This window comes from Cucurbita pepo, chromosome 18 (genome assembly GCF_057944985.1).
Source record: "Cucurbita pepo subsp. pepo isolate OVF chromosome 18, ASM5794498v1, whole genome shotgun sequence".
Classification (NCBI taxonomy): Eukaryota; Viridiplantae; Streptophyta; class Magnoliopsida; order Cucurbitales; family Cucurbitaceae; genus Cucurbita; species Cucurbita pepo.
In genome coordinates this window covers 9,709,402-9,731,620 of record NC_141815.1, presented here as the reverse complement: position 1 = coordinate 9,731,620, position 22,219 = coordinate 9,709,402, and the positions used below count along the sequence as shown (strand labels likewise).

General features: G+C 39.6%; 4 protein-coding genes and 3 non-coding genes across 11 annotated transcripts; 4 read left to right on the top strand and 3 right to left on the bottom strand.

Moving 5' to 3' along the window:
* Positions 1-98: 98 nt before the first annotated feature.
* Positions 99-712, bottom strand: LOC111780321 (uncharacterized). Its single transcript, XM_023660695.2, has 2 exons — positions 505-712; positions 99-419 (listed from the first exon to the last, which is right to left on the bottom strand). The coding sequence occupies exons 1-2, from the start codon at positions 656-658 to the stop codon at positions 175-177; spliced, it is 399 nt and encodes a 132-aa protein (XP_023516463.2). The 5' UTR covers positions 659-712; the 3' UTR covers positions 99-174.
* Positions 713-2,291: 1,579 nt separating this feature from the next.
* On the top strand, positions 2,292-2,454 carry LOC111780768 (U1 spliceosomal RNA). The gene has a single exon (XR_002812914.1). It is a non-coding gene; the product is annotated as a U1 spliceosomal RNA (small nuclear RNA).
* A 473-nt stretch (positions 2,455-2,927) lies between these two features.
* Positions 2,928-5,605, top strand: LOC111780581 (peroxidase superfamily protein). Its single transcript, XM_023661013.2, has 4 exons — positions 2,928-3,204; positions 3,831-4,010; positions 4,087-4,249; positions 5,057-5,605. The coding sequence occupies exons 1-4, from the start codon at positions 2,995-2,997 to the stop codon at positions 5,482-5,484; spliced, it is 981 nt and encodes a 326-aa protein (XP_023516781.2). The 5' UTR covers positions 2,928-2,994; the 3' UTR covers positions 5,485-5,605.
* Positions 5,606-5,945: 340 nt separating this feature from the next.
* LOC111780627 (heme oxygenase 1, chloroplastic) lies at positions 5,946-9,880 on the top strand. 5 transcript variants are annotated; one of them, XR_015413705.1, is made up of 6 exons: positions 5,946-6,663; positions 7,324-7,547; positions 8,596-8,703; positions 8,833-9,087; positions 9,195-9,280; positions 9,529-9,880. XR_015413705.1 is itself a non-coding variant. In XM_023661075.2 (4 exons), exons 1-4 carry the CDS (start codon positions 6,228-6,230, stop codon positions 8,926-8,928), a joined length of 864 nt encoding a protein of 287 aa, XP_023516843.2. In that variant the 5' UTR covers positions 5,946-6,227; the 3' UTR covers positions 8,929-9,371. The 5 variants fall into 5 exon arrangements, 1 of the variants encoding a protein (XP_023516843.2); XR_015413704.1 differs by having other exon boundaries at positions 9,188-9,280; XR_002812873.2 differs by lacking the exon at positions 9,529-9,880 and having other exon boundaries at positions 9,195-9,371.
* Positions 9,881-10,759: 879 nt separating this feature from the next.
* Positions 10,760-13,710, bottom strand: LOC111779639 (protein NRT1/ PTR FAMILY 6.2). The gene is made up of 6 exons (XM_023659732.2): positions 13,551-13,710; positions 13,336-13,438; positions 12,599-12,816; positions 11,972-12,516; positions 11,541-11,884; positions 10,760-11,466 (listed from the first exon to the last, which is right to left on the bottom strand). The coding sequence occupies exons 1-6, from the start codon at positions 13,551-13,553 to the stop codon at positions 10,940-10,942; spliced, it is 1,740 nt and encodes a 579-aa protein (XP_023515500.2). The 5' UTR covers positions 13,554-13,710; the 3' UTR covers positions 10,760-10,939.
* A 1,796-nt stretch (positions 13,711-15,506) lies between these two features.
* On the top strand, positions 15,507-15,609 carry LOC111780749 (U6 spliceosomal RNA). Its single transcript, XR_002812891.1, has one exon. It is a non-coding gene; the product is annotated as a U6 spliceosomal RNA (small nuclear RNA).
* A 6,415-nt stretch (positions 15,610-22,024) lies between these two features.
* Positions 22,025-22,106, bottom strand: TRNAS-AGA (transfer RNA serine (anticodon AGA)). Its single transcript has one exon. It is a non-coding gene; the product is annotated as a tRNA-Ser (tRNA).
* Positions 22,107-22,219: the final 113 nt, after the last annotated feature.

The following is a 22,219-nucleotide window of genomic DNA, read 5'->3' as shown; positions in this document are numbered from 1 at the left end:
TTACCGTTGGCTTACAGTTGCTTGCACAACCAAGGCAAGCTCCAATTATTGTCGGTCGAGAAATCAAAATAAAAAAGAAAAGAAAAAATTAAAGGAAATTTGTGCAAAGAGGGATTTTAATTACGTCAAATTCTATACAGAGGAGAGTTACAAATTGGGGAATTGAAGCGAATTTCAACAAGAGTAAGCGTAACGATGAACGACGCGATCTCTCAAAATCCCGTTATAGAGCGCTACTCTGTTCGCCGGCATTCCTCGAGGGGCGGTGGGGGGGTTTTGCGACGGCGGAGAAGCGGTGTTGGAATTATTGTTGCAAGCGAGTTCGTGTTGTCTTCGGAAATCGTCGCCGTTGCTGATAGGATCGACGACGTCTTTTGCGAAGTGGACCCTTTTGTTCTTCTTCTTGGTCTTCTTCGTGTCTGAAAAGGGTCGATTACGGGAAGAATCAGCTCAGTTCAAGAGATGAAAGAGGAAGAAATTAGATGGGAATTTTGGAGAACTTACCGGAGGGAATACAGGAACGGAGAGATGGTGTCGGAGGTGAGAATTGGATGGATTTTTGGATGCAGAAGGAGAGAAGAATTACAGTGCCGGAGACGGCTGCCATGGCTGTGGCCACGGCCAGAGCCATCCCCTGTGAGTTCATCGTCGACGACATAATCGAGTAGCAACGTAATCGACCACCGAGGGGATTTATAAACAGGACAGAGAAAAGGGGGAAGGTGAACCAGGTGATGCAATCGAAGCGACTCTACAATTGAATTTAATTTTAAATTATAGTCTTCTTTTTCTTTTTCAAAATAAAATTAAATAATTATTTAGGTTAGCCATTAATGAGTAGGATTATTATGGGGAGTAAGTCCCACATTGAAAAATGATGGATTTATAAATGAGAATACTATCTCAATGAGTATGAGGGAAAAGCTCAAGGTCGTGATTCATAAGATATTTTGAAAAATGGGAATTTGTGGAATTTTGTTTTTTTGTGAGATAAAATAGGGGAAAAAGGGGATGCATTTTGTATTTTCTTTGGATAAACAAAGCAATAAATGTAAAGTAAAAACATTATTTCCAAATTCAACCATTTCTTTCTGCCGCTGTGCTGCATGTGTGGACACGTGCCACGTTACAATATAACTTTATTTATTTATTTATAAATTTTTTATAAATTTTAATTTACAAATTTAAGTAATGGTATTAGGTCGTGATTTTTTTTATTTTTGTTTTTGGAAATTTAAAAAGGCGAGGGTCAATTTAGGAAGTGAGGAATTTTGTAGTGGCTAGGGATGTTTGGATTGCACGACACGTCAAGGACAGGGTAGGGGTAAATACGGAATGTTAATTTTTTTTCATGTAATGGGTGGACCAAGTCTTTGTTCTCTTTAGATCATTGCCTTTGGCTTTTATCCTCAAGAGGGTCACATGGTAATCGCATTTTAATTATATTCTTAATTCTTAATGGAATAAATTATAAAATTAATTAAATTAATTGATGGGACCCACCTTTGTAACAGAGATTATTTCATTCATCTCCCAATTCCATAAATATCCTTCTCATTTCTTATTTGGTGAGTGGTTTTTACCATCTTTTAAGTAATTGCATTTCGTCCTTACATTTGTCTCTCTTCCCAAATCAGACCCACAACTTTTGTTTTATTAATTATTTTACATAAAGATTCATTCAAACGGCGTCGTTCCATTTCAACTCTCACACTAAGGCCCAACAAGGCCTAACTGCTCATCAGTTTTGTTATGGGCCTAATTATTAATGAACTATGATAGTAGTAAATTACGGTAGACTTTGGTTTGTTATGGGCCGAACCACACACCTCAAAGTCTTTCCCTTCCCTTCTGGTCGAACTTAGACATCGGACGTTATGCCCGTGAGAATGCTAGACCTCCAAAGATGGTGGATTGTGAGATTCGACGTTGGTTTTGAGAAGGGAGCGGAAAATTTCTCCTTAATAAACGCATTTTAAATTTGTGAAACAGACAACTGGGTCATGACAATCGAGCTTGGCAACGAGGAGAGACACGACAATGACGCAGGTTCTCTGATGGCCGTGATGATATTAAAAGTGCATGTGAGTGTGGGGGAGCTGATTGGGGTTGCATGTAGAGCTTTCTGGATAAACCCATTTGAACTAAACCCTAAAATTAGCTGCCACTAAATTCCCTCATTTAACCGTTGTTTATTTTGCGGAAACTTTGATTTCGTCCCACATCGGAGGAGTTGCAGAGATGAGAGGCGGGAGTGGCTATAAAAAGGGATGAACTGGTTACGATAACAATTACTTACCTGGACGGGGTCGATGGGCGATCATGAAGACCCATGGCCTATGTTGGTGACCTCCATTGCACGATAGGAGGTGTACCCGCCTAAGGTCTGTCCTGAGAGGCAGAGCCTACGTCATAATTTGTGGTAGTGGGGGCCTGCGTTCGCGCGGCCCCTACCTCTGATCAAATGAAAAATCTTCAAAATGTTCAAATATCTTTAATGTCAGATATTTTTGCAGATGAAGTAGAGGTAATTTTCCCACTTTCTTTTCTTGAAAAGTATTATTTAATATTCTGGTAACCATATTGCTGTCTAAGTGTATACTTGCACTAAACCTAACACACTTTCAGTGTATTGGCTGAGAGTTGTATAATGCTTAAATATATAATAAAATCAATTTGTATCTCTTTTACATCTTAAAATACAGACAAGGAAATACCCCATTATCTCTTATAACGAATAGTTTGTGAAAGCTGAAAAAGAACATAAAAAATAAGGCCAAATTAGATTAACTTCATTTTAAACTCACCACTTGTAGTTGGATGGAACGCAGGCCTGTTTTCCACTAAGTTTTGTAGGAGTTCATTGGGAGAAGCTCTAAATTCAACACAACACAGCCAAAGCAAAAGGGCTATAAATAGATATGCAATGGAAGCCATAATAGAAGCATAGCAGTAATTGTAGAGCTTTGATCAAAACCTATAGAATAGCCTAAAATGGGGCAAACCAAAGCCATTTGGTGGGTTTTTGTGGGAATTCTAGCAACGATTTTGCCTGTAAAAGCTCAGCTGGCTGTTGGGTTTTACTCCAAATCTTGTCCTAGAGCTGAGTCCATTGTCAGGTCCACTGTTCAGTCATATTACAAGGCTGATCCCACCATCGCTGCTGGGTTGCTCAGGCTTCACTTCCACGACTGTTTCGTTCAGGTTTTCAATTCTTTACCCCGTTTTTCAAGTTTAGGGTTTAGGGTTTAGGGTTTAAGGTTCAAGTTATATTACGTTAAAAATCACGGCTCTCCGAGTGGTATGATATTGTCCACTTTGAGCATAAATGCAGATGTATTCCTTACTTATAAGCCCTTTTCTCGAAAGGTCTCATACTAATGGAGATGTATTTCTTAATTTATAAACTCTCTCTCCCAACAATTCTCAACAATCCTCCCTCGAACAAAGTACACTATAGAGCCTTCCTTGAGGTCTATGTAACCCTCGAACAGTCTCCCCTTAATCGAGGCTTGACTCCTTTCTTTGGAGCCCTTGAATAAAGTACATCCTTTGTTCGACACATGAGTCACCTTTGACTACACCTCCGACACTTGAGTATTCTATTAACATGACAAAATTAAGGTATGACTTTGATACCATGTTAGGAATCACAACTCTCCATAATTGTATGATATTGTGCACTTTGAGTATAAGCTCTCATGACTTTGCTCTCCATGGCTATCTTCTAAATTAGCCAACGTGTGACTCCCTCCCAACAATCTTCAACATACATATTCATGCACGTGTAATAACCGACCGATAAGATGTTTTTGATTAAACATGGGCAGGGGTGCGATGGTTCAGTGTTGATCATGGACGAACGAGCTGAAATAAATGCAGGGCCAAACATGGGGTTGAGAGGCTTTGAAGTAGTCGATGATGCAAAAGCTCAGCTTGAAAATCTGTGCCCTGGGGTTGTTTCTTGCGCGGATATACTTGCTTTGGCTACTCGTGATGCTGTAGACTTGGTAACTCTTCATTTGATTGCTTTGTAAGGCTTTGATATGTAGGGTTAAAAGGGTTGGATTTGAAACCATGTTGCAGAGTGATGGCCCAAGCTGGTCTGTGCCCACTGGAAGAAGGGATGGGCGAGTGTCTATGAGTTTCCAAGCTGAAGATCTTCCTTCTCCATTTGAGCCCATTGATGTCCACATACAAAAGTTCGCTGAGAAAGGGCTTACTGAAGAAGATCTTGTAACCCTAGTTGGTTCGTATATGTTTGTAACAGACCAAGCTCACCGTTAGTCGATATTGTCAACTTTCTCTTTCAGATTTTCACTAAATGTTTTTAAAACACGTTTGCTTGAGGGAGGTTTACACAATTTTGTAAACAGTGTTTTGTTCCCCTCTGCAACCGAGGTGGGATTTTACAATCTACCCTCGAGGACCAGTGTCCAGTGTCCTTATTGACACTCTTTTCTCTCTCCATTTCACAATCTATTCTTTGAGGGTCACCATCTTTGCTGACACTCGTTTCTCTCTCCAATTGATGTGGGATCTCAAAATCCACTCCCTTTCATGTCTAGGGTTTTCACTTGCACTCATTCCTCTCTCAAATCGATGTGAGATCTCACAATTGATTGGAGAGAGTAATGAGTGCCAATGAGGACGTTGGGTCTCAAAGGAGGGTGGACTTTGAGATCCCACCTCGGTTTGAGAGAGGAATAAAACATTCTTATAAAGATATGGAGAGAGAAATGAGTGGCAGAGAGGACGCTGGGTCTCGAAGAAGTGTGAATTGTGAGATCTCGCAATCGATTGGAGAGAGGAATGAGTGTCAGCAAGGACGCTAGGCCGTGAAAAAGAGTGGGTTGTGAAATTCCGCATTGATTGGAGAGTCAAACAAAATATTCTTTGTAAGAGTGTAGAAACCTCTCCGTGATAATTTGAAAGGAGAAGTTAAAAAAAGACAATATCGACTAGCTCCGAGCTTGAAGTGTTACACCTTCTCTCGCCTTCTTTATAATATCCCAAAAATGAGCGGTAGTTTATAGTGATGATGGGTGGATGACAGGTGCGCACACGATCGGACGAACAGACTGCCAACTATTCAGTTACCGGCTACAGAACTTCACAAGCACAGGGAATGCAGACCCAACCATAAACCCATCCTTCTTGACCCAACTCAGAACGCTGTGCCCATTGGATGGAGATCCGTTCAGAGGCGTGGCAATGGACAAGGACAGCCAGTTGAGATTCGACAACAGCTTCTTCAAGAACTTGGTCAATGGAAATGGTGTTTTGGAGTCGGACCAGAGGCTGTGGCAACACGCTTCAACCAAAGACATTGTGCAGAGGTATGCGGGCAACTTAAGGGGCTTGCTCGGCCTCAGATTTAACTATGAGTTCAAGAAAGCCATGGTTAAGCTGAGTAGCCTCGACGTCAAGACCGGCACACAAGGGGAGATTAGAAAACTCTGTTCCCAGTTCAATAACCAGTGATGAGTTCAATACTACTCAAAATAATCATCTCTATTATCTTCTATAATCGGAATAATACGAACTTATAAGTACATGCCTATGTTAAATCATCCATCAATTTAAAATATTGTCTATTTTAGTCCATTATGTATCACAGTTAATCTTATGGTTTTAAAATGCCGTCTCTTATAATCATATTTCCCTTCTCACAATTCATCACTCTTAGAGATCAGATACTTGGTAAGCATGCTGCATGGTGTCTCACTGATAACACTCATAACCGTTCTAGTCTCACCCCTAAATATTGTTCTATTTGAATCATGCCACGTGGGTATAAGCATATTTCCAAGATCAATAAAACAAAGTTTATTATATGCATATTTTTGTTTGTGGGTGACATCCAAATCTAAAGTAAGGATCAATCACCTCAAGAATCTAGAATGTCCAAATAGAAATATGTTAATATTTTTGTTTCTTTACATGGAAACATATTTTTAGGAAGGAAAAAAAAGCTCGCTGCGTTGATGATCCCGCATTGGAATTATCCAGAGAGCGATGGTGGACACGGAACCCAGCGACTTCAGCTCCATTCCCCTACCTTGCTTCTTCCTTCTTCCTTCTTCTGTCTCTTTCTGGTTAATGGGTACCATTTGTTTTCTTCAATTTCCCCTTATAAACAACATTCATAGCTTCTTCTTCAACATTCTGTGAACCCCTGATTCAAATCTCTGTTTCTTATTACCCACTACTGGTTTTCTTCGACTATGGCTTCCCTTAACTCAATTTCCCCTTCTCAGTCTCTCTTCAATAAAACCCTTTTCATGGTTCCCGCTTCTTTTTCGAACCCAAGTTTGGATTCCTGTTTCTTACCCAAAAGGGTTCTCTTCGCGAAGAATCCTGTGGGAATTTCAACCGTTCGAACGAAGGTTGTGCCCCTTATTTTGGCCACCACGGCTGAGAAGCCGAAGAAGAGGTACCCTGGTGAATCAAAGGGGTTTGTTGAGGAGATGAGGTTTGTGGCGATGAAATTGCACACCAGGGATCAAGCTAAAGAGGGTGAGAAAGTGAGCAAAGAGCCCCAAGAGGGGCCTGTTGCTGAATGGGAGCCGACTGTTGAAGGGTATTTGAGGTTTCTTGTTGATAGCAAACTGGTTTATGATACACTTGATACAATCATTGCCAAGGCTGTATTTCCGTTCTGTAAGTTTGTTTTGCTCATTTCCTGGCTTCTTGAATACGGATTTTTATGAATTTTTTACTTATGTCTTGATTCACTTTGGGCGTGCATATGTTGTTCCAATCCTTGCTGCCACACTGCCTGGCATCCATCCCCTTTTGGGGCTCAGCCTCATCGCTGTTTGTGAGATTCCATAATCGGAGAGGGAAACGAAGCATTCCTTATAAGGGTGTGGAAACTTCTCTTTAATAGACGCGTTATAAAACCTTGAGGCTAATGACAATACTAAGGGGTCAAAGCGGACAACATCTGCTAGTGGTAGACTTGAATTGTTACAAATGGTATCAAAGCCCGTCACCGGGCAACGTGCCAACAAGGACACTGGCCCCCAAGGGGGTGGATTGTGAGATCTCAATCGGTTGGAGAGGGGAATGAAGCATTCCTTATAAGGGTGTGGAAATCTCTCCCTAGCAGATGCGTTTTAAAACTATAAAGCAAAGCCCAAAGCGGACAATATCTGCTAGTGATGAGTTTGGATGGTTACATATATAACTTGTTTGAATATCTTATTATGAACTTTTCTAGTTTGGAGTTTGGGGGGTTAACAGAGCATTTGACTTGGTTATATGAGCTTTTTCGTTGTTTTGTTTTTGAATTGGTGCACTAATTGTATGTGATAATAGATGCAGAGTTTAGTAACACAGGATTGGAAAGGTCTGAACCATTGGCAAAAGATTTGGAATGGTTCAAAGAGCAAGGCTTTGTGATTCCTGAGCCTTCTTCTCCTGGAATTACCTATGCTCGTTATCTTGAAGAGATATCCGAGAAGGATCCTCAAGCATTTATTTGCCATTTCTATAATATGTACTTTGCCCACACTGCTGGTGGTCGGATGATTGGGCGAAAGGTAAACAAATATTATCTTGAGGAACTCTTTCTGAGCTTTGTCTTCATATGCATGCAAATTCACCATGTGTTCATTTTCATTCTTCCAGTTACATTTTTGGTTTTGACTCGAGTTGTCAAATAAGTGCCAATGTAAACCGTAAAAGTGTAACAGCCTAAGCCCACCGCCAGTAGATATTGTCTTATTTGGGTTTTCCCTTAAGGTTTTAAAACGCATATGCTAGGAAGAGGTTTCCACACTCTTATAAGGAATGTTTCATTCTCCTCTCTGACCGATGTGGGATCTCACAATCCACCCTCCTTGAGGGCCCAACGTCCTCGCTGGCACACCGTCCGGTACCTGGCTCTAACACCATTTGTAACAGCCCAAACTCACCGTTAGCAAATATTGTCCTCTTTGGGCTTTCCCTTTTGGACTTCCTCTCAAGGTTTTTAAAACGCGTCTGTTAGGGAAAGGTTTTCACACGTTTATAAGGAATGCTTCGTTCCCCTCTCCAACTGATATGAGATCTCACAAAAAGGCTGAGTTTTTAGTCATGGTGGCCACCTATTAGAATATTGGTTTCCTTGACAACTAAATATAGTACGATCATGTGTTGTTACGTGAAAATAGTTGAGGTGCATGTAACTTGATAGAATGCAATCACGAAAGTGTATGTGCGAAAGCGTGGGAAGGAAGATGCAGGTACACGAGACCGTAGCGTGGGGCTCAGAGAATATTGTTAGTTAGAAATTGGGCCGTAGGTAGCAGGGCATTCAGAATGATTGTTGGCTGAGGTCAATCAATTGAGTCAGATACTCACAAATGCTAAAAAGAAGGATGAGGGGGCAGGGCGGGGCGGAGGTCTTTGGTTTCGAGAATAAATTGCTCGCGTTACATGTTCTAAAGTTGCAACTTTCATTTAGAATTGTCAAAATGTCACATTTGTTGAATTTCTCCTTGTCATGTAGCGATAATATACCTCGGTATAAGCCGTGTTGTGTCGTCATGTGGTGCGAGTTCTTCCCTTCAATTGACTTAGTCCCACTTTTACATTCATCTACTGTAGGTAGCAGAAAAGATACTCAACAACAAAGAGTTGGAATTTTATAAATGGGAGGGTGACCTTTCCCAAATGCTGGAGAATGTAAGGGAGAAGCTGAACAAAGTTGCCGAAGTAAGCCACTATGTTTCGTCCTACGGGGTCGATTTGCTTTTTTCTTTCGTGTCATCGATTGTTTTCCATTGAATTCCAAGAACATCTTTTTGTTATATTGTGTTGTACTGAACCATGATTGTATACCAGAGCTGGAGTAGGGAGGAGAAGAATCATTGCCTGGAGGAAACTGAGAAATCTTTTAAGCACTCGGGAGAAATTCTCCGTTTGATATTGTCAAGATGACGATGACGACGACAACGACAACGACAACGACAAACGTGATGACAATGCTTTGCTTGGTTTTAGTAGTCATGTCAATTTTCTTTTGTACAGCTCTAATGGGTTATACTCACCATCTCTGTCAAAGATGAAACTCTTAGCTCTTTTTAACGTTCATTTAAGGTAAAACTATCTGTTTGCTGAAAAGGTATGCCCTTAAAGGGATATTAAAGTGTATTTACAGGAATGAAGTTATGTTCTCATTTATTTTGGTTTTGGTTAGGATTTAGTGTTTGTGTCTGCTGGGAGTTTGGTTGGACGGCTCGCAAAGCTGCATGGCTGCTATGTTGTTGGCTCTGCTGCTTCTGATCAAAAGGTCTTCTGATAACTCTATTATGCGTCTGGGTCTGCTGTTATGTTCTTCTTGTTATTTACATGCTAATGAACTCTCCTTCTCAATTTGCTGATATCTATCCTATAGTTTGAATATCGACCCTCTTCTTAGCTTTGCTTTTAGAACCATTCGAAAAGGCTGTACTAATGGAAATATTGTCCTCACTTATATGCTATGAGCGAACAAAGATTTTTTGAAGATTAAAAGATTGTGCTTGTTTGGTTTTATAGGGAGCATTACGATAAAAATGCTAATGGGATTGAAGCTCGAGTTGATATTAATAACAAACATAATTTGTGAGATCCCACATTGGTCGGAGAGGAGATCTTTCCTAGCATATGCTCTTAGTTAACGAAGGCGTAATTCAAGTTAAGATTAGAGGGATGGCACTGCTAATGCTGCTCGTCCTTATCAGTATGTCCTTATGCATATTCTTGCTGATTGAGGTGATTTTATTCCATTTTGTACATAACGAATTTGTTCTTTTTGGTTAAGAGGATAACGCTGGCCCCTCACCCGCTCCCCGTTTTGTTCTTTCAAAAGGATTATTCAAACTTTCCTCCATCGTTGTTGTTCTTCTTCTCCCCACTTGCCATTGCCGACCATTCATTATTCTCCAAAATCTTCCCATTATGATTCGGTCCAATCTCTGGATTCGTCTGGTTTTTGTATGGGGATAACATAATTCTACATTCCAACTTTTGTTTGCCACACAGCATGCCAAGCCAAGCCAACGTGACATATACTCGAGCTCAGGACGAGCTTTTTCTTCGAACCTGAGCTCTTTTCTTCGAATTAGTATGATCATACCATGCAAACCCTGTTAGGAATCAGGAGCTTCCACAATGATATGATATTGTCCACTTTAAGTATAACCTCTCGCGGCTTTACTTTTGGTTTCTCCAAAAGGCCTCGTACCAATGGAGATGTATTCCTTACTTATAAACTCATGATCAACCCATTAATTAGCCGATGTGGGACTCCTCTTCCAACAATCCTCCCTTCGAATAAAGTACACCATAGAGCCTCCCCTGAAGCCTATGAAGCCCTTGAACAGCCTTCCCTTAATCGAGGCTCGACTTCTTCTCTGGAGCCTTTGAAGTGAGTATACTATTTGTTCGACACTTTAGTCACTTTTAATTACACCTTCGAGGCTCACCCTAAACCCTAAACCCTAAACCCTAAACCCATGTTAGGAACCAGGGACCTCCACAATGATACGATATTGTCCACTTTGAGCATAAGCTCTCGTGACTTTCCTTTTGGTTTCCCAAAAGACCTCATACCAATGGAGATGTATTCATTACTTATAAACTCATGATCAACCCCTTAATTAGCCGATGTGAGACTTCTCTCCCAACAATCCTCAACAAACCCATGATCTAGAATTGGATAATCCCATAACCCGAAGAACAAGTTCGGTCCGAATCTGATGGAGTTGCTAAAGAATTGTGGGAGAGATGACTGAAATTTTGGTGCATGGACATTGGATTCATCGTTTGAAACTGGCAGTACTTTATACATAAACCATCATACATTCTCAATCCAAACTACTTTAGATGATAATTTAAAGTGCATCAGAGAATTGGAAGGAAAAGTCAAAACATTACATAACACTTGGGAGTGTGTGAATAGTTCCCTCTAGCATTTCTCTTCAGCCATGTTGCCATTGACTATGCCACTCTTCTGCTGGTCCTTGCGCTTTTGTGGCACGTACCATATAACACAAACCAGAAAAGCAACAAAGTTTATAAGGCTTAATATGGTCAATAGCCCATAGAAACAGTCAAGTCTGCCGTAGTTTATATTGTCTGCAAGCCAGCCTTCTCCATCGGTTCCTGTCACTCTCTTCACAACAGAAACCAAGAAGCTGCTGATGAAAAACCCAAGTGATAAAGTGGTGAGGAACAGACCAGTACTCATGGTTTTCATCCCTTTGGGGGCCTTGGTTATGAAGAAATCAAGCTGCCCTGTGTATATGAAGGCTTCCCCTGCACCCACCAAGAAGAACTGTGGGATCAATAGGAACACACTTATAGGCAGAGTAGCTGTGTCGCCGCCCACTGCTTTTGCCACTGCTAGCCTCTTCCTCTCGGCTATGGCTGCTGCTGCCATTCCAAGTATTGACAGGACAAGGCCTATGGCCATTCTCTGAATGTTTGTGAAACCTGTGGCATAAGAACATAATTAGTCAGGATTCTTTGAAGGTGTATGTACTTGAGTTTAATGGATCTTGATTTACCTTGTTTTCCTTTCCATTTCTTCCAAAGAGGCATGATTATACGGTCATAAACACCAAGAGTTATCAGTATGGCTGCTACAAAGAAGACAGTGAGAGAGCCTGCTGGGATTTGGAATGATCCAACGGACCTTTCCATGGTGGAAGCTTGTTGAACTGAGAAAGTGATCATCTGGGCATATGTAGTCCAGAAGATGATGGTTGTGGCCCATATTGGCAGCAATCTTGCCATCATTTTCACCTCCTCCACTTTCGTCACTGAGCTTAGCTTCCATGGATTTAGAGCTGAAGCAGCTCCATGCGCCTCAAAATCTCCTTGTTCAACGATTGCAGCCTTGTCCAAGAACCTATGCCAAAAGGAATCACATTAATCAACTAAACTAAACTTCAAGAAAGGATTCTTGAACAATGAACTCCAAGAACAATTAACATACTGGAATTGTTTCGTGTGCTCGATTCTTGAACCTTGCTCAGAAGAATCCTCATAAAGCATACCAACATTCTGAGGAAGCTCCAGTTTTCTCTTCTTGATTGCTGCAGCAATCACTTGAAGTATATGAACAACAGGGCTCCCCTTGCTCTTCTTGTATCTGTACCGCTTAGTCCCCAAAAGAAACAACGAAATCGCGACAAGCATCGAGACAGAACAGATCCCATAAGCCCAACTCCGACCAACTTCATCTTGAATATAAACCAGCACAGTAACAGCCATCAAAGTCCCAGTGCTGATGAACAGGAAGAACCTGTTAAAGAAGAACGCCATCTTAGCCTTTTCCTTCTCATCTGTCTCATCAAACTGGTCTGTTCCAAAACCAGAAATGCTTGATTTTAAGCCACCAGTCCCCAAAGCAATCAGATACAAAGCTAGGTACAGAATTCCCATTTGAAACCCATTTGCTTCCTTGCAGTCTTTGATGCCATCACACGGCGGCGGACGAAGCTGTGGCAGTTTTGTTGAAACTGCAAGTGCAGCAGTCCCCTATAGCACCAAACATTTAACCATATTAATCAACAACCGCCGCCATATGTTTAGCTCTTAAAATGATTGATTCAAAACATACCAGAGTTTGAATGGAAGCCGAGATGAGAATGGTATAATATCGTCCAAGGAAAGAATCAGCTAAAAACCCACCAAGCAAACACAGCAGAAAACATGTTCCCATGAAATCTGTAACGATATTGGCTGAACCTGCACTGGGTAGATGCATTACCCCACCCAAATACGTCACAAGATTCACTGCTATTCCCATTGTTGATAGCCTCTCGCATATTTCAATACCTGAAAATTATTACTCATCAAGTTCTTGCTTCCAATTATGAACAGTATGGAAAAAAAAAAAAGAAGAAAAAAAGTGATCTTCCTGAGAAAGGCAACACCAAAAGCAACAAAACCCTCAAACGAATCGTGAAGGAATATGCTACCATTTCCATATTTTCTCAGGAAAATTTGCAGAACACTGTTATTTTCTCGGGAAAAACACAGAGACAGAAAGAAGAACAAGAAGAAGCCCAAGCCAATTCCCCTCGTGCCAATTATTCCATAACTCGACGTTGAATAAAAGCATAAAGTGATTTGAATGATACTTACCTCATAAGTATTACTTTTAAATTTGCATGCATAATTATATTCAAAAGTTAATCATAGTTTTGTTTATATTTAAAGAAGATTCAAAGCAGAAAAGGCTCAACTTTTTGTTGATTCTGTTTTGAACGAAATTAAGAAAGAAGCTTTATGGAACACAAAACATTTTAAAATGAATCACATTTTTAAAGATTAAAGAGCTGAATATTCATATACCTAAGATAAGAGCAGCAGGAACCCATCCACCAGTCTTAGATTTTTCTGCAGGAAAGCCTTTGTAATCCACTGCATCAGCTACTGTCCAGCTTAGCTTACCATCCTAACAACAAAAAAAGATAGAAACTTTAAGCAAACCCATTTAAAAGGAGACGAAAATGGAGGTGAAGAAGAAGAGAGAGGCTCCATTGGAGCTCTCTTTTCAAAGAATCTACCATTTTTGAAGCTTGGAAAGAAGGAGAAGGAGGAAGAGGGGGGTTTCTTTGAAATGCTTAGTGTTATTTGAACTCACAGTCTGCTAAGAGCTTAGAAGTTGGTGCTTTTATAGGCAAAGATTTGTGAATGAAGAGGGGAATCCCATTGCAAGTTGACGAGGCACAAAGGCACTGTTTTTGTTGTTGATAAAAGGAAAGCTAAGGATTAGGTTGATCGCATTTCAGTGGAAGGTTCTGGCACTGATTGAAACTTTTGTTCTTGTAATCTTCTTCTTTTTCTTTCCCTTTTTTTTCCCCTCTCCATGTTATTATTTTGGTTAATCTGTAAGTTGTTGATTCAGTTTTTTCATTCTCTAAATAAGTCTTTAAAGCTTTTCAATTCATACATCTGTCTGGTTTATGTGTATTTCTAAAAGTTTCCAAGAACTTACTTTCAATTTTCCATCTCAAAGGGATTATTCCATGTGTTTACCGATTAAACCGTTAGCTAACAGCTAGTAGATATTGTCTGCTTAGGGCTATTACGTATCGCCATCAACCTCCGCATTTTAAAACATATCTACTATAAAGAGGGTCTATCCCTACTCCAACCAGTGTCTCGTACTATCCAGTGACTGACTCTAATTCCATTTGGGAGGTGGATGATAAGATTTCACATTGGTTGGGGAGTAGAACAAAACATTCTTTATAAGGGTGTAAAAGCCTCTCTCTAGTTGTGAGATCCCACATCGGTTGGGGAGTAGAACGAAACATTCTTTACAAGGGTGTAGAAGCCTCTCTTTAGTTGTGAGATCCTACATCGATTGGGAAGTAGAACAAAACATTCTTTATAAGGGTGTAGAAGTCTCTCTCTAGTTGTGAGATCCCACATCGGTTGGGGAGGAGAACGAAACATTCATTATAAGGGTGTGGAAACCTCTCCCTAACAGACACGTTTGAAAGGGGAAGCCCAAAGAGGACAATATCTGCTAGCAATGAGCTTGAGCTATTACATTATGACAACCTCGTTCAATAATGGTACTTACAAAGCATTATCTAACAAGCTTGTATGGAGTAGTTTCATAGACGCAGTGTTAAAAGCTTAAGAATGCACTAAACTCATAACTTCACCTAATTACTGAGTGGACGAAGGATGCTGGGAAAAGATTGGAATCTGGAAGAAGCAAGACCAATATGAGCCTTCCAAATAGCAATTATAACCTTATATCTTCTCCCCTTTGGTTTTGTGGAGAGTACAAGAGAGAGAGAGAGAGTTAGTGTTAGCAGAAAGGCTCTTATTCTTATCAGTATCATTGCTTCTGGTTGTGAAGTTTTTGCAAGTGGTTTTGGTACCCCACAAAGGGTCCAAAAAGCAAAGCCTTTGTTGATCCCACCACTTAAACTTCCTCATCCTCTCCATTTTCTCCGCATCGACCCCAAGCCAAGCCCCATAGGGAGCCTTCCATTGGTTACTTTCTTTTTGTCTTTCTTCCAAACCATAAGTGCTGCCTTTCAAATTGCTTTCTACTCTGCTATATTATTGGTCTCTCCTGAAGCGTTGTTTTTGTGGAGACATGTGGCGCACAGATATGTCGGTTCAATAATTTGGGGTTTCCCAAATCTACTTTTGCTTTTAACTCGTTTTGGGAATTGCCCATCTCAATAAACTCACCTGGCTCCTCAAATTTAGATTAAGAACAGTCTCTTTGATCTTTAACCATTATCAAAAGATGAACTTTTTAGGATATGAATGAAAAAAGTTTGTGGATGAAACTGAGTGTATATGTCTTGATCTGATTCTAGTCAGAATTGCAATCTTTTTAGGTTTGGATAAACACAACAACATGATTATTATGTTGCCCAAAGGATCAATATATCAGAAGGATATATTAAATATGATCCTCCCCTGGAGTAGTTATGTTAGCAGATCACACCAACGAAACGAATAATAGTGTAGAAAAAGTGTAACAGCCCAAGCTCACTACGGTGACATCCGATAAAATTGAAACGATATAGAGAAGATTAACATGGCCTCTGTGCAAAGATGACATGCACAAATCAAGAAATGGTATCAGAGACAGGTACTAAGCGGTGTGCCAACAAGGACGTTGAATCCTCAAGGGGGTGGATTGTGAAATTTTACAGTGGTTGGAGAGAAGAACGAAACATTCCTTGTAAGGGTATGGAAACCTCTCCCTATTAGACTTGTTTTAAAATTATGAGGCTGATGGCGATACGTAACAAGCCAAAATGGACAATATCTATTGGCAGTGGGCCTGAACTGTTATAGAAAGAGACTATGTCCACTAGTGTAATAATCCAAGCCAAAATGGACAATATCTACTAGCAGTGGGCCTGAACTGTTATAGAAAGAGACTATGTCCACTAGTGTAATAATCCATGTGTGGGATTCGGATTAGGATTCAGCACTAGATAGCTTCGATATTCTCCAACGACATGGTCATTCCACAAGTCAACACAAGTCCTTCTAATATGATTTGTCTTCACTCACATACATCTCAGGAAAATTTATAGGAGGTCACCAAACATAGAATTGTTTCAAGTAAAACACGCTTAACCATAGAGTTCCTATAATCGAGGTATCGAAAAAGAAGGTGCATAATTGTGCCTCTAAATTACTTTAAGAATCGTGTCCTAGGGTTTAAAACCGCTCAAAAAAGCCGAACATATATACAAAGAAGTCGTAGTTTCATGAGCTATGGATGTCTTCCACCAAAAAAGAGACTCATATGTTTCAACTTTAGGCTCACCGACAGTAACATTGAGATGTCAAAGTAGTATTTCTAATAGTGTCTATCGATTCTAACATGTCAACGTAATTACTCTAATCTAGGCATTTACTTCGTGTCTAGCTAGCTTCCTAGCTAATAGATGACAATCATTAAAGACCACGAAAGATTCTTTCTCAGTTACAAGACCATTAAGAGATTCCTTGTCAACAAAGACCATTGGCACCCTTTTTGCCATTGACTTCAAATGAAACATCTTCAATTGAGTTGAGAACGACGACAGTAAACCCAACACGACAACTGACATAAGCTTGATACTCAATATCAATACGTTAACATACTACTACTACTTCCTCATTTCATTTAGCCAGTTAACGATTCAATCCAACTCCTTCAATGACCGAAAAAACGTCTATTGTGAGTCCCTCGTGGACCATAGAGAAGCAAATCCAAATCTTAATGGTGAAAATTGTTAACTATGGAACCACTCGGACCAAGTAGCAAACTAAAAATCTAACCTTTAGTGACGAAAAGTGCAATTTATCCGAATTCGTTCGATGTATACGTATCATATCGTTTGCATTGGAGTAGGCTCTCTTTATATCATTTTCTTCTCCTTTAACTAGCTACCTAGCTCTTCATAATACTCACCCCACTATAACATTTTTGCATATACGTCCAAATCTATAGACATTCCCCCACAAAAATATCTTCCCTACCCATATTAACCCACCCAAATTCCCTAAGGTAGGCGCCATCTTTGATCAACTTCTTCTAAACTTCGATCTCATGGGCTGCGACCCTAGCCTACTGCCACATCACCGACAGACAGCAACCGAACAACATCCAAATCCAAGACATGTTCTTCCAACAAAGTAATATCCAAATTTACCAACAAATTTACAAAACCCATCATTAGGTGTAACATCTCTAGCGGATATTCTCTTCTTACCGTTCAAGCTCACATTTAACAAATATGGTTCTCTTTAGGCTTTCCTTCAAGATTTTTAAAATGCATCTGCTAGAGAGAAGTTTCCACACCTCTAGATGTGAGATCTCACAATCCACCCCATTCGGGGCCTAGCGTCCTCACTAGCACTCATTCCTTTCTCCAATCGATGTGGGACCCCCCAAATCCACCCCCTTTGGAGCCAGTGTCCTTGCTAGCACATTACCTTGTGTCCACCCACTTCAGGGCTTAGCCTCCTCGCTAGCACATCGTCCAGTGATTGACTCTGATACCATTTGTAACAGCCTAAACCCACCTTTAACAGATATTATCCTCTTTGGCTTTCTCTTTCGAGCTTTTCTCAAGGTTTTTAAAACGCGTCTACTTGAGAGAGGTTTTCACACCTTTAGATGTGAGATCTCACAATCCACCTCCCATCGGAGCCCAGCATCCTCGCTAGTACTCATTCCCTTCTCCAATTGATGTGGGACCCCCCAAATCCACCCTGTTCGAAGCCAGCGTCCTTGCTAGCACACTGCCTTGTGTCCACTCCCTGCAGGGCTTAGCCTCCTCGCTAGCACATCGTCCAGTGTTTAACTCTGATACCCATATAAAGAATGCTTCTTTCTCCTCCCAACCTATATAAGATCTCACATTAATGAATTATATGCCAAGTTGACCCAAGTGGGGGGAATGAAGAAACAAGAAGTAAGAAGAGCAATGATACATGTTCCAAGCGTTGACATAGGAGAGCGTTGACATTCCCCAATCCAAACACAAATAATATAAACTCAAATAATTGAAAGAAAACTACAGAATTAAAATCCAAGTGGGTTGGCAAAAGCCACGTGATGTTGTGGGGTGCCTCACGTGCCTCAGTGGAATATCCAAAAGCATGCATTGCACCTGAGAGGTAGGGTTGATGAAGATACCCACAGACCAAACAATATGGAACTATCAGACGCCCACCGCCCATTGAATAAATAACCAAAAGAAATTCTCCACTAAGCACCACAGAATCAAAAATGGAATGCATTTTAATTCATAATTCATATGATATGAGATGATATGAGATGATATGAGTAATCCCCAAGGGGCCCTCTCTTCCCCCCATTTTGCTGCCTTTTTGTTGAATCAATGAATTAAAATATGATACCAATCTGAACTGCTATTGTTTGTGTGGACGCCCTATCCCTTTCCCAACCCTTGTGGCCTATCTTTACTTTATGATCTTCATCTCTCCCACGTGTCTGGTCTTCAAATTCCCCAGCTGTAAAGCCTCTAACAAACACATTTTCTTCTTCAAACTTTTCTATAATACATCTCTTAATGATTTGCTTTATATATATATATATATATATATATGTATGTTGTCGAGTTTTTGTTTGTCGACTGCGATCGTGTGTGTATCTAGAAACTTTGGTTTGTAGCATACGTGTTTGGTTTGTGTGAGTATTAATTATTATTATCATTATAAGCTGATTCTGATCTTTTGATTGATCAAAGATGTATGTCTTAATCAGTTGAGATATGTTTAAATTGGTTTGTACGTGTATAAAACATGAAACGTGAAGTTTGTGTTAACATGATTATACTTTGCCAAGAGGTGATAGGAAACTTTTTCGAAGTATTTTTATAACTAATTTGCAAAATTTACCCACACATATTTGTTTACTTTGTACAAAATTAAATAGTTAGAGCAAAATTGTAACGGTCTAGGCCACCGCCAGTAGATATTGTCTTCTTTGAGCTTTCTCTCAAAGCTTTAAAACATGTCTGCTAGGAAAAGGTTTCCACACCCTTACAAAGAGTGTTTCGTTCTCCTCCTCAACCAACGTGGGATATCACAAAAACTAACTTTTCATATTTTGGATCAATATGTCGGAATCAGTGAACTAAAGAAGTCGTTGAGGCTTAAAACATGTGGAGCAGCATCCCAATGGCTGTTTTTTTAGCATTGAGAAGCTAAAATCCGTCATCAAAATAATTTGTAGCGTTACGACGTGGTTGCGTGGTTTTATAAATAAATTAGGGTTTTTGGCTATTACAAAGGGCGTTTTTACCATCGTAGATTAACAAGCATTTAGTTCATTTACTACCCAGAAAGTCTTTTTCGTCAAACGACTCGTAGGAAGTGAGAAGGACCCTTACTACTCCGTCCCACATAGTATACTACTACCCATGGACAAACCTACTTCTATTAATCAGTACTCATTGACATCTTTGTTTCCGATGCAATGGGTCATTCTCGAGAGACCCTTTATCATTCATGGTTCGATATCCAGGTGTCCTAGACACAGGGGAGCGTATATTATTAGAACTATATGTTTGGAATTCCACTTCCCAAAAGGCTCCAAATGTGAAGGTGTAGCAAATAAAATGATACAATAAAGTAGCTCAAAAGCAAATCATATTATCATGGGAAGAGATCATGATGTGTTTGCTATTTGTTTCAAAAAACATAATGGGAAAGAGAAATGATGAAAGGGAATGAGGAATATGCTTTGAATATGAGGATGCATCACATGGATTATAATATATAGTTGGAAACTATAGTCAATACATCGCATATCAATCAAACTATATATTATATTTAAACTAAGATATGCTTTCCACCCCTAAATCATACCTTATATTATAATTCCCTCCAACAATTATTTAATCTTATCCTTAGTTTCACAAAAATATCTAATTGTCACATGTTTATAATATTTATAATAATAATAATAAGATTTTATTCAAGGTAGCTAACGACTTCAATTAGAGGCGCTCAGTATGGTGTCAAATATAACTATTTTGGTGTCTTTTCATTATAATTTTGTATTGTTACAAAGTCAACTGTCTATACGATAACGGTGTGAGATCGGTATTGGTTGTAGAAGAGAACAAAACATTCATCCTAAAGGTGTGGAAACCTCTCTGTAGCAGCCCGTTTTAAAACGAAAGTCCAGAAATGAAAGCCTAAAATAGACAATATCTGCTAGCGGTACGCTTGGGCTGTTAAGCACTGTCTCCTACATCTTGATTTTTTTTATTTATTTAAGATATAACCATAAAATCCATGTTCACTAATATTATTTGAATTTTTTGTGGGGGAGGTGTTTGCTTAAAAGATGAAATTATTGTAAGTGCTAGGTGTGAAAATAGCGTCCCACGTGTCACCAGTGTCATTGGGGCGTTCATGATCGTGGGATTTTTTTTATATATAAATGATACATTATTTATAAAGTGGTCGTCTAAACATTGGTTAGGTGACTGAAAGCGACTATAATTAATTAGAAGCTCGAGAAAGAAGTCGCGAGTGAATCTTACACCAACCAATCTCGACCCTACAAAGCTCATTTGAGTCTCAACGTATGGTTCCAATACAACAAAAAAGAATTTTAATCAAAATTTAAGGTATAATATGGATAATTTTAAAATTTATGGGAGGTAATTTGGAACTTCCCCTAATCGAGTTAGGTAATAACTACCTGTTTTTTTTTTTTTCCAAAAGATTTCCACGTCGGTTAGAGAGGAGAACGAAACATTCTTTGCAACGGTGTGGAAATCTTTCCAGCCGTGAGGTGCGATACGTAACGGGCCAAAACAGATAATATCTACTAACTATGGACTTGGGAGAGGGAAACGAAACAGATTTCAACGATCAATTACCTTCGCTCTCGTACTTACCCGCCATCAGGATTTTAGCTACCACACTTTCCTTCTGCTTAGATGGAGAAGATTTTCTTGTTGGTTGGCAGTTGCATACTCTTATCACGAAATGTGGATTCCATGGTGATGTTTTTGTTGGAAATGCTTTGATTACGATGTACTCGAGATGGGAACATCTTGTGGACGCTCGACAAGTGTTTGATCAAATGCGCAGCCGGGATTGGGTATCCTGGAGAGCGTTGATTACTGGCTATGCACAAGAGGGAGATCATGGGTTAGAAGCTATTTTGGTGTTCAATAATGGAATCCAAGCCATTTCTATAAAGCATTTGGCATTTTCATTTGATATAAGTAGGATTGAACTTCGACGCTATTATTTCAGAAGCACTCCTAGACATGTATGCAAAGCGTGGGGGCATTCAAGAGTCCCAAAGAGTTTTCAATGAAACATAAGTTAATTCGCTTGGACAGCATTGATCTCCGGCTACGCACAACACAGAGATTACGATTCGGTAATGAAACTGTTCGAAAAGATGGAGAAAGAGAAGATAAAGCTTGATGCAGTTATGTGTTAGGATCGCACAACAATACACATATTCGATCTAGATGAACACATAGAATAGAAGAGAGAAAAATGCGGAGGAATGCAGAAACATCTTCAAAACATCTTCAAAACACAGCTTAAGGGTATATATATAGTTTTTGTTTACTATATATCTTCAATTTACGATGTAGCTTTATTATATATAACTATCTACCATATATGTCTCTACCTGTTTTTTTTTTTTCTGTTTATAAACAGTCGTTTAGACCATTTTCCATATATAGTTTTACTATCTATCGCCCAACAATATCTTTTTGTCTTACCAGGAGGGGCGGGAGTACGTGCATTACAGAGCTTGCTTGGAGCGTGTAGGATACATGGGAATGTGGAGATCCCCTCCATGTCGTGATTGATGAACTAACTAACGCTCACAGCTTTATTTGAACTTGATGGATGATTAATGAAAATAAATATCTGTTCATGTCTTATTGTTCTTGTGGGTGTTTCCTTCTCTTTTTAACCATTCAACTATCAGACTCAAGAAAATCACTGTCTCTTAAAGGAAGAAAAAAGAGAAAAACAAAAAAAACAAAAAAAGCGTGAGCGGCAGGATTCGAACCTGCGCGGGCAAAGCCCACATGATTTCTAGTCATGCCCGATAACCACTCCGGCACGCCCACTTTTTGTTTAAAGATTCGAATTATAAAGAAAAAACATATAATGTTTTCAAAATTTATACTTCTCTCATGAAAATATCACTAAGTGTGTATGTGAATGGATATTTATAGAAAAA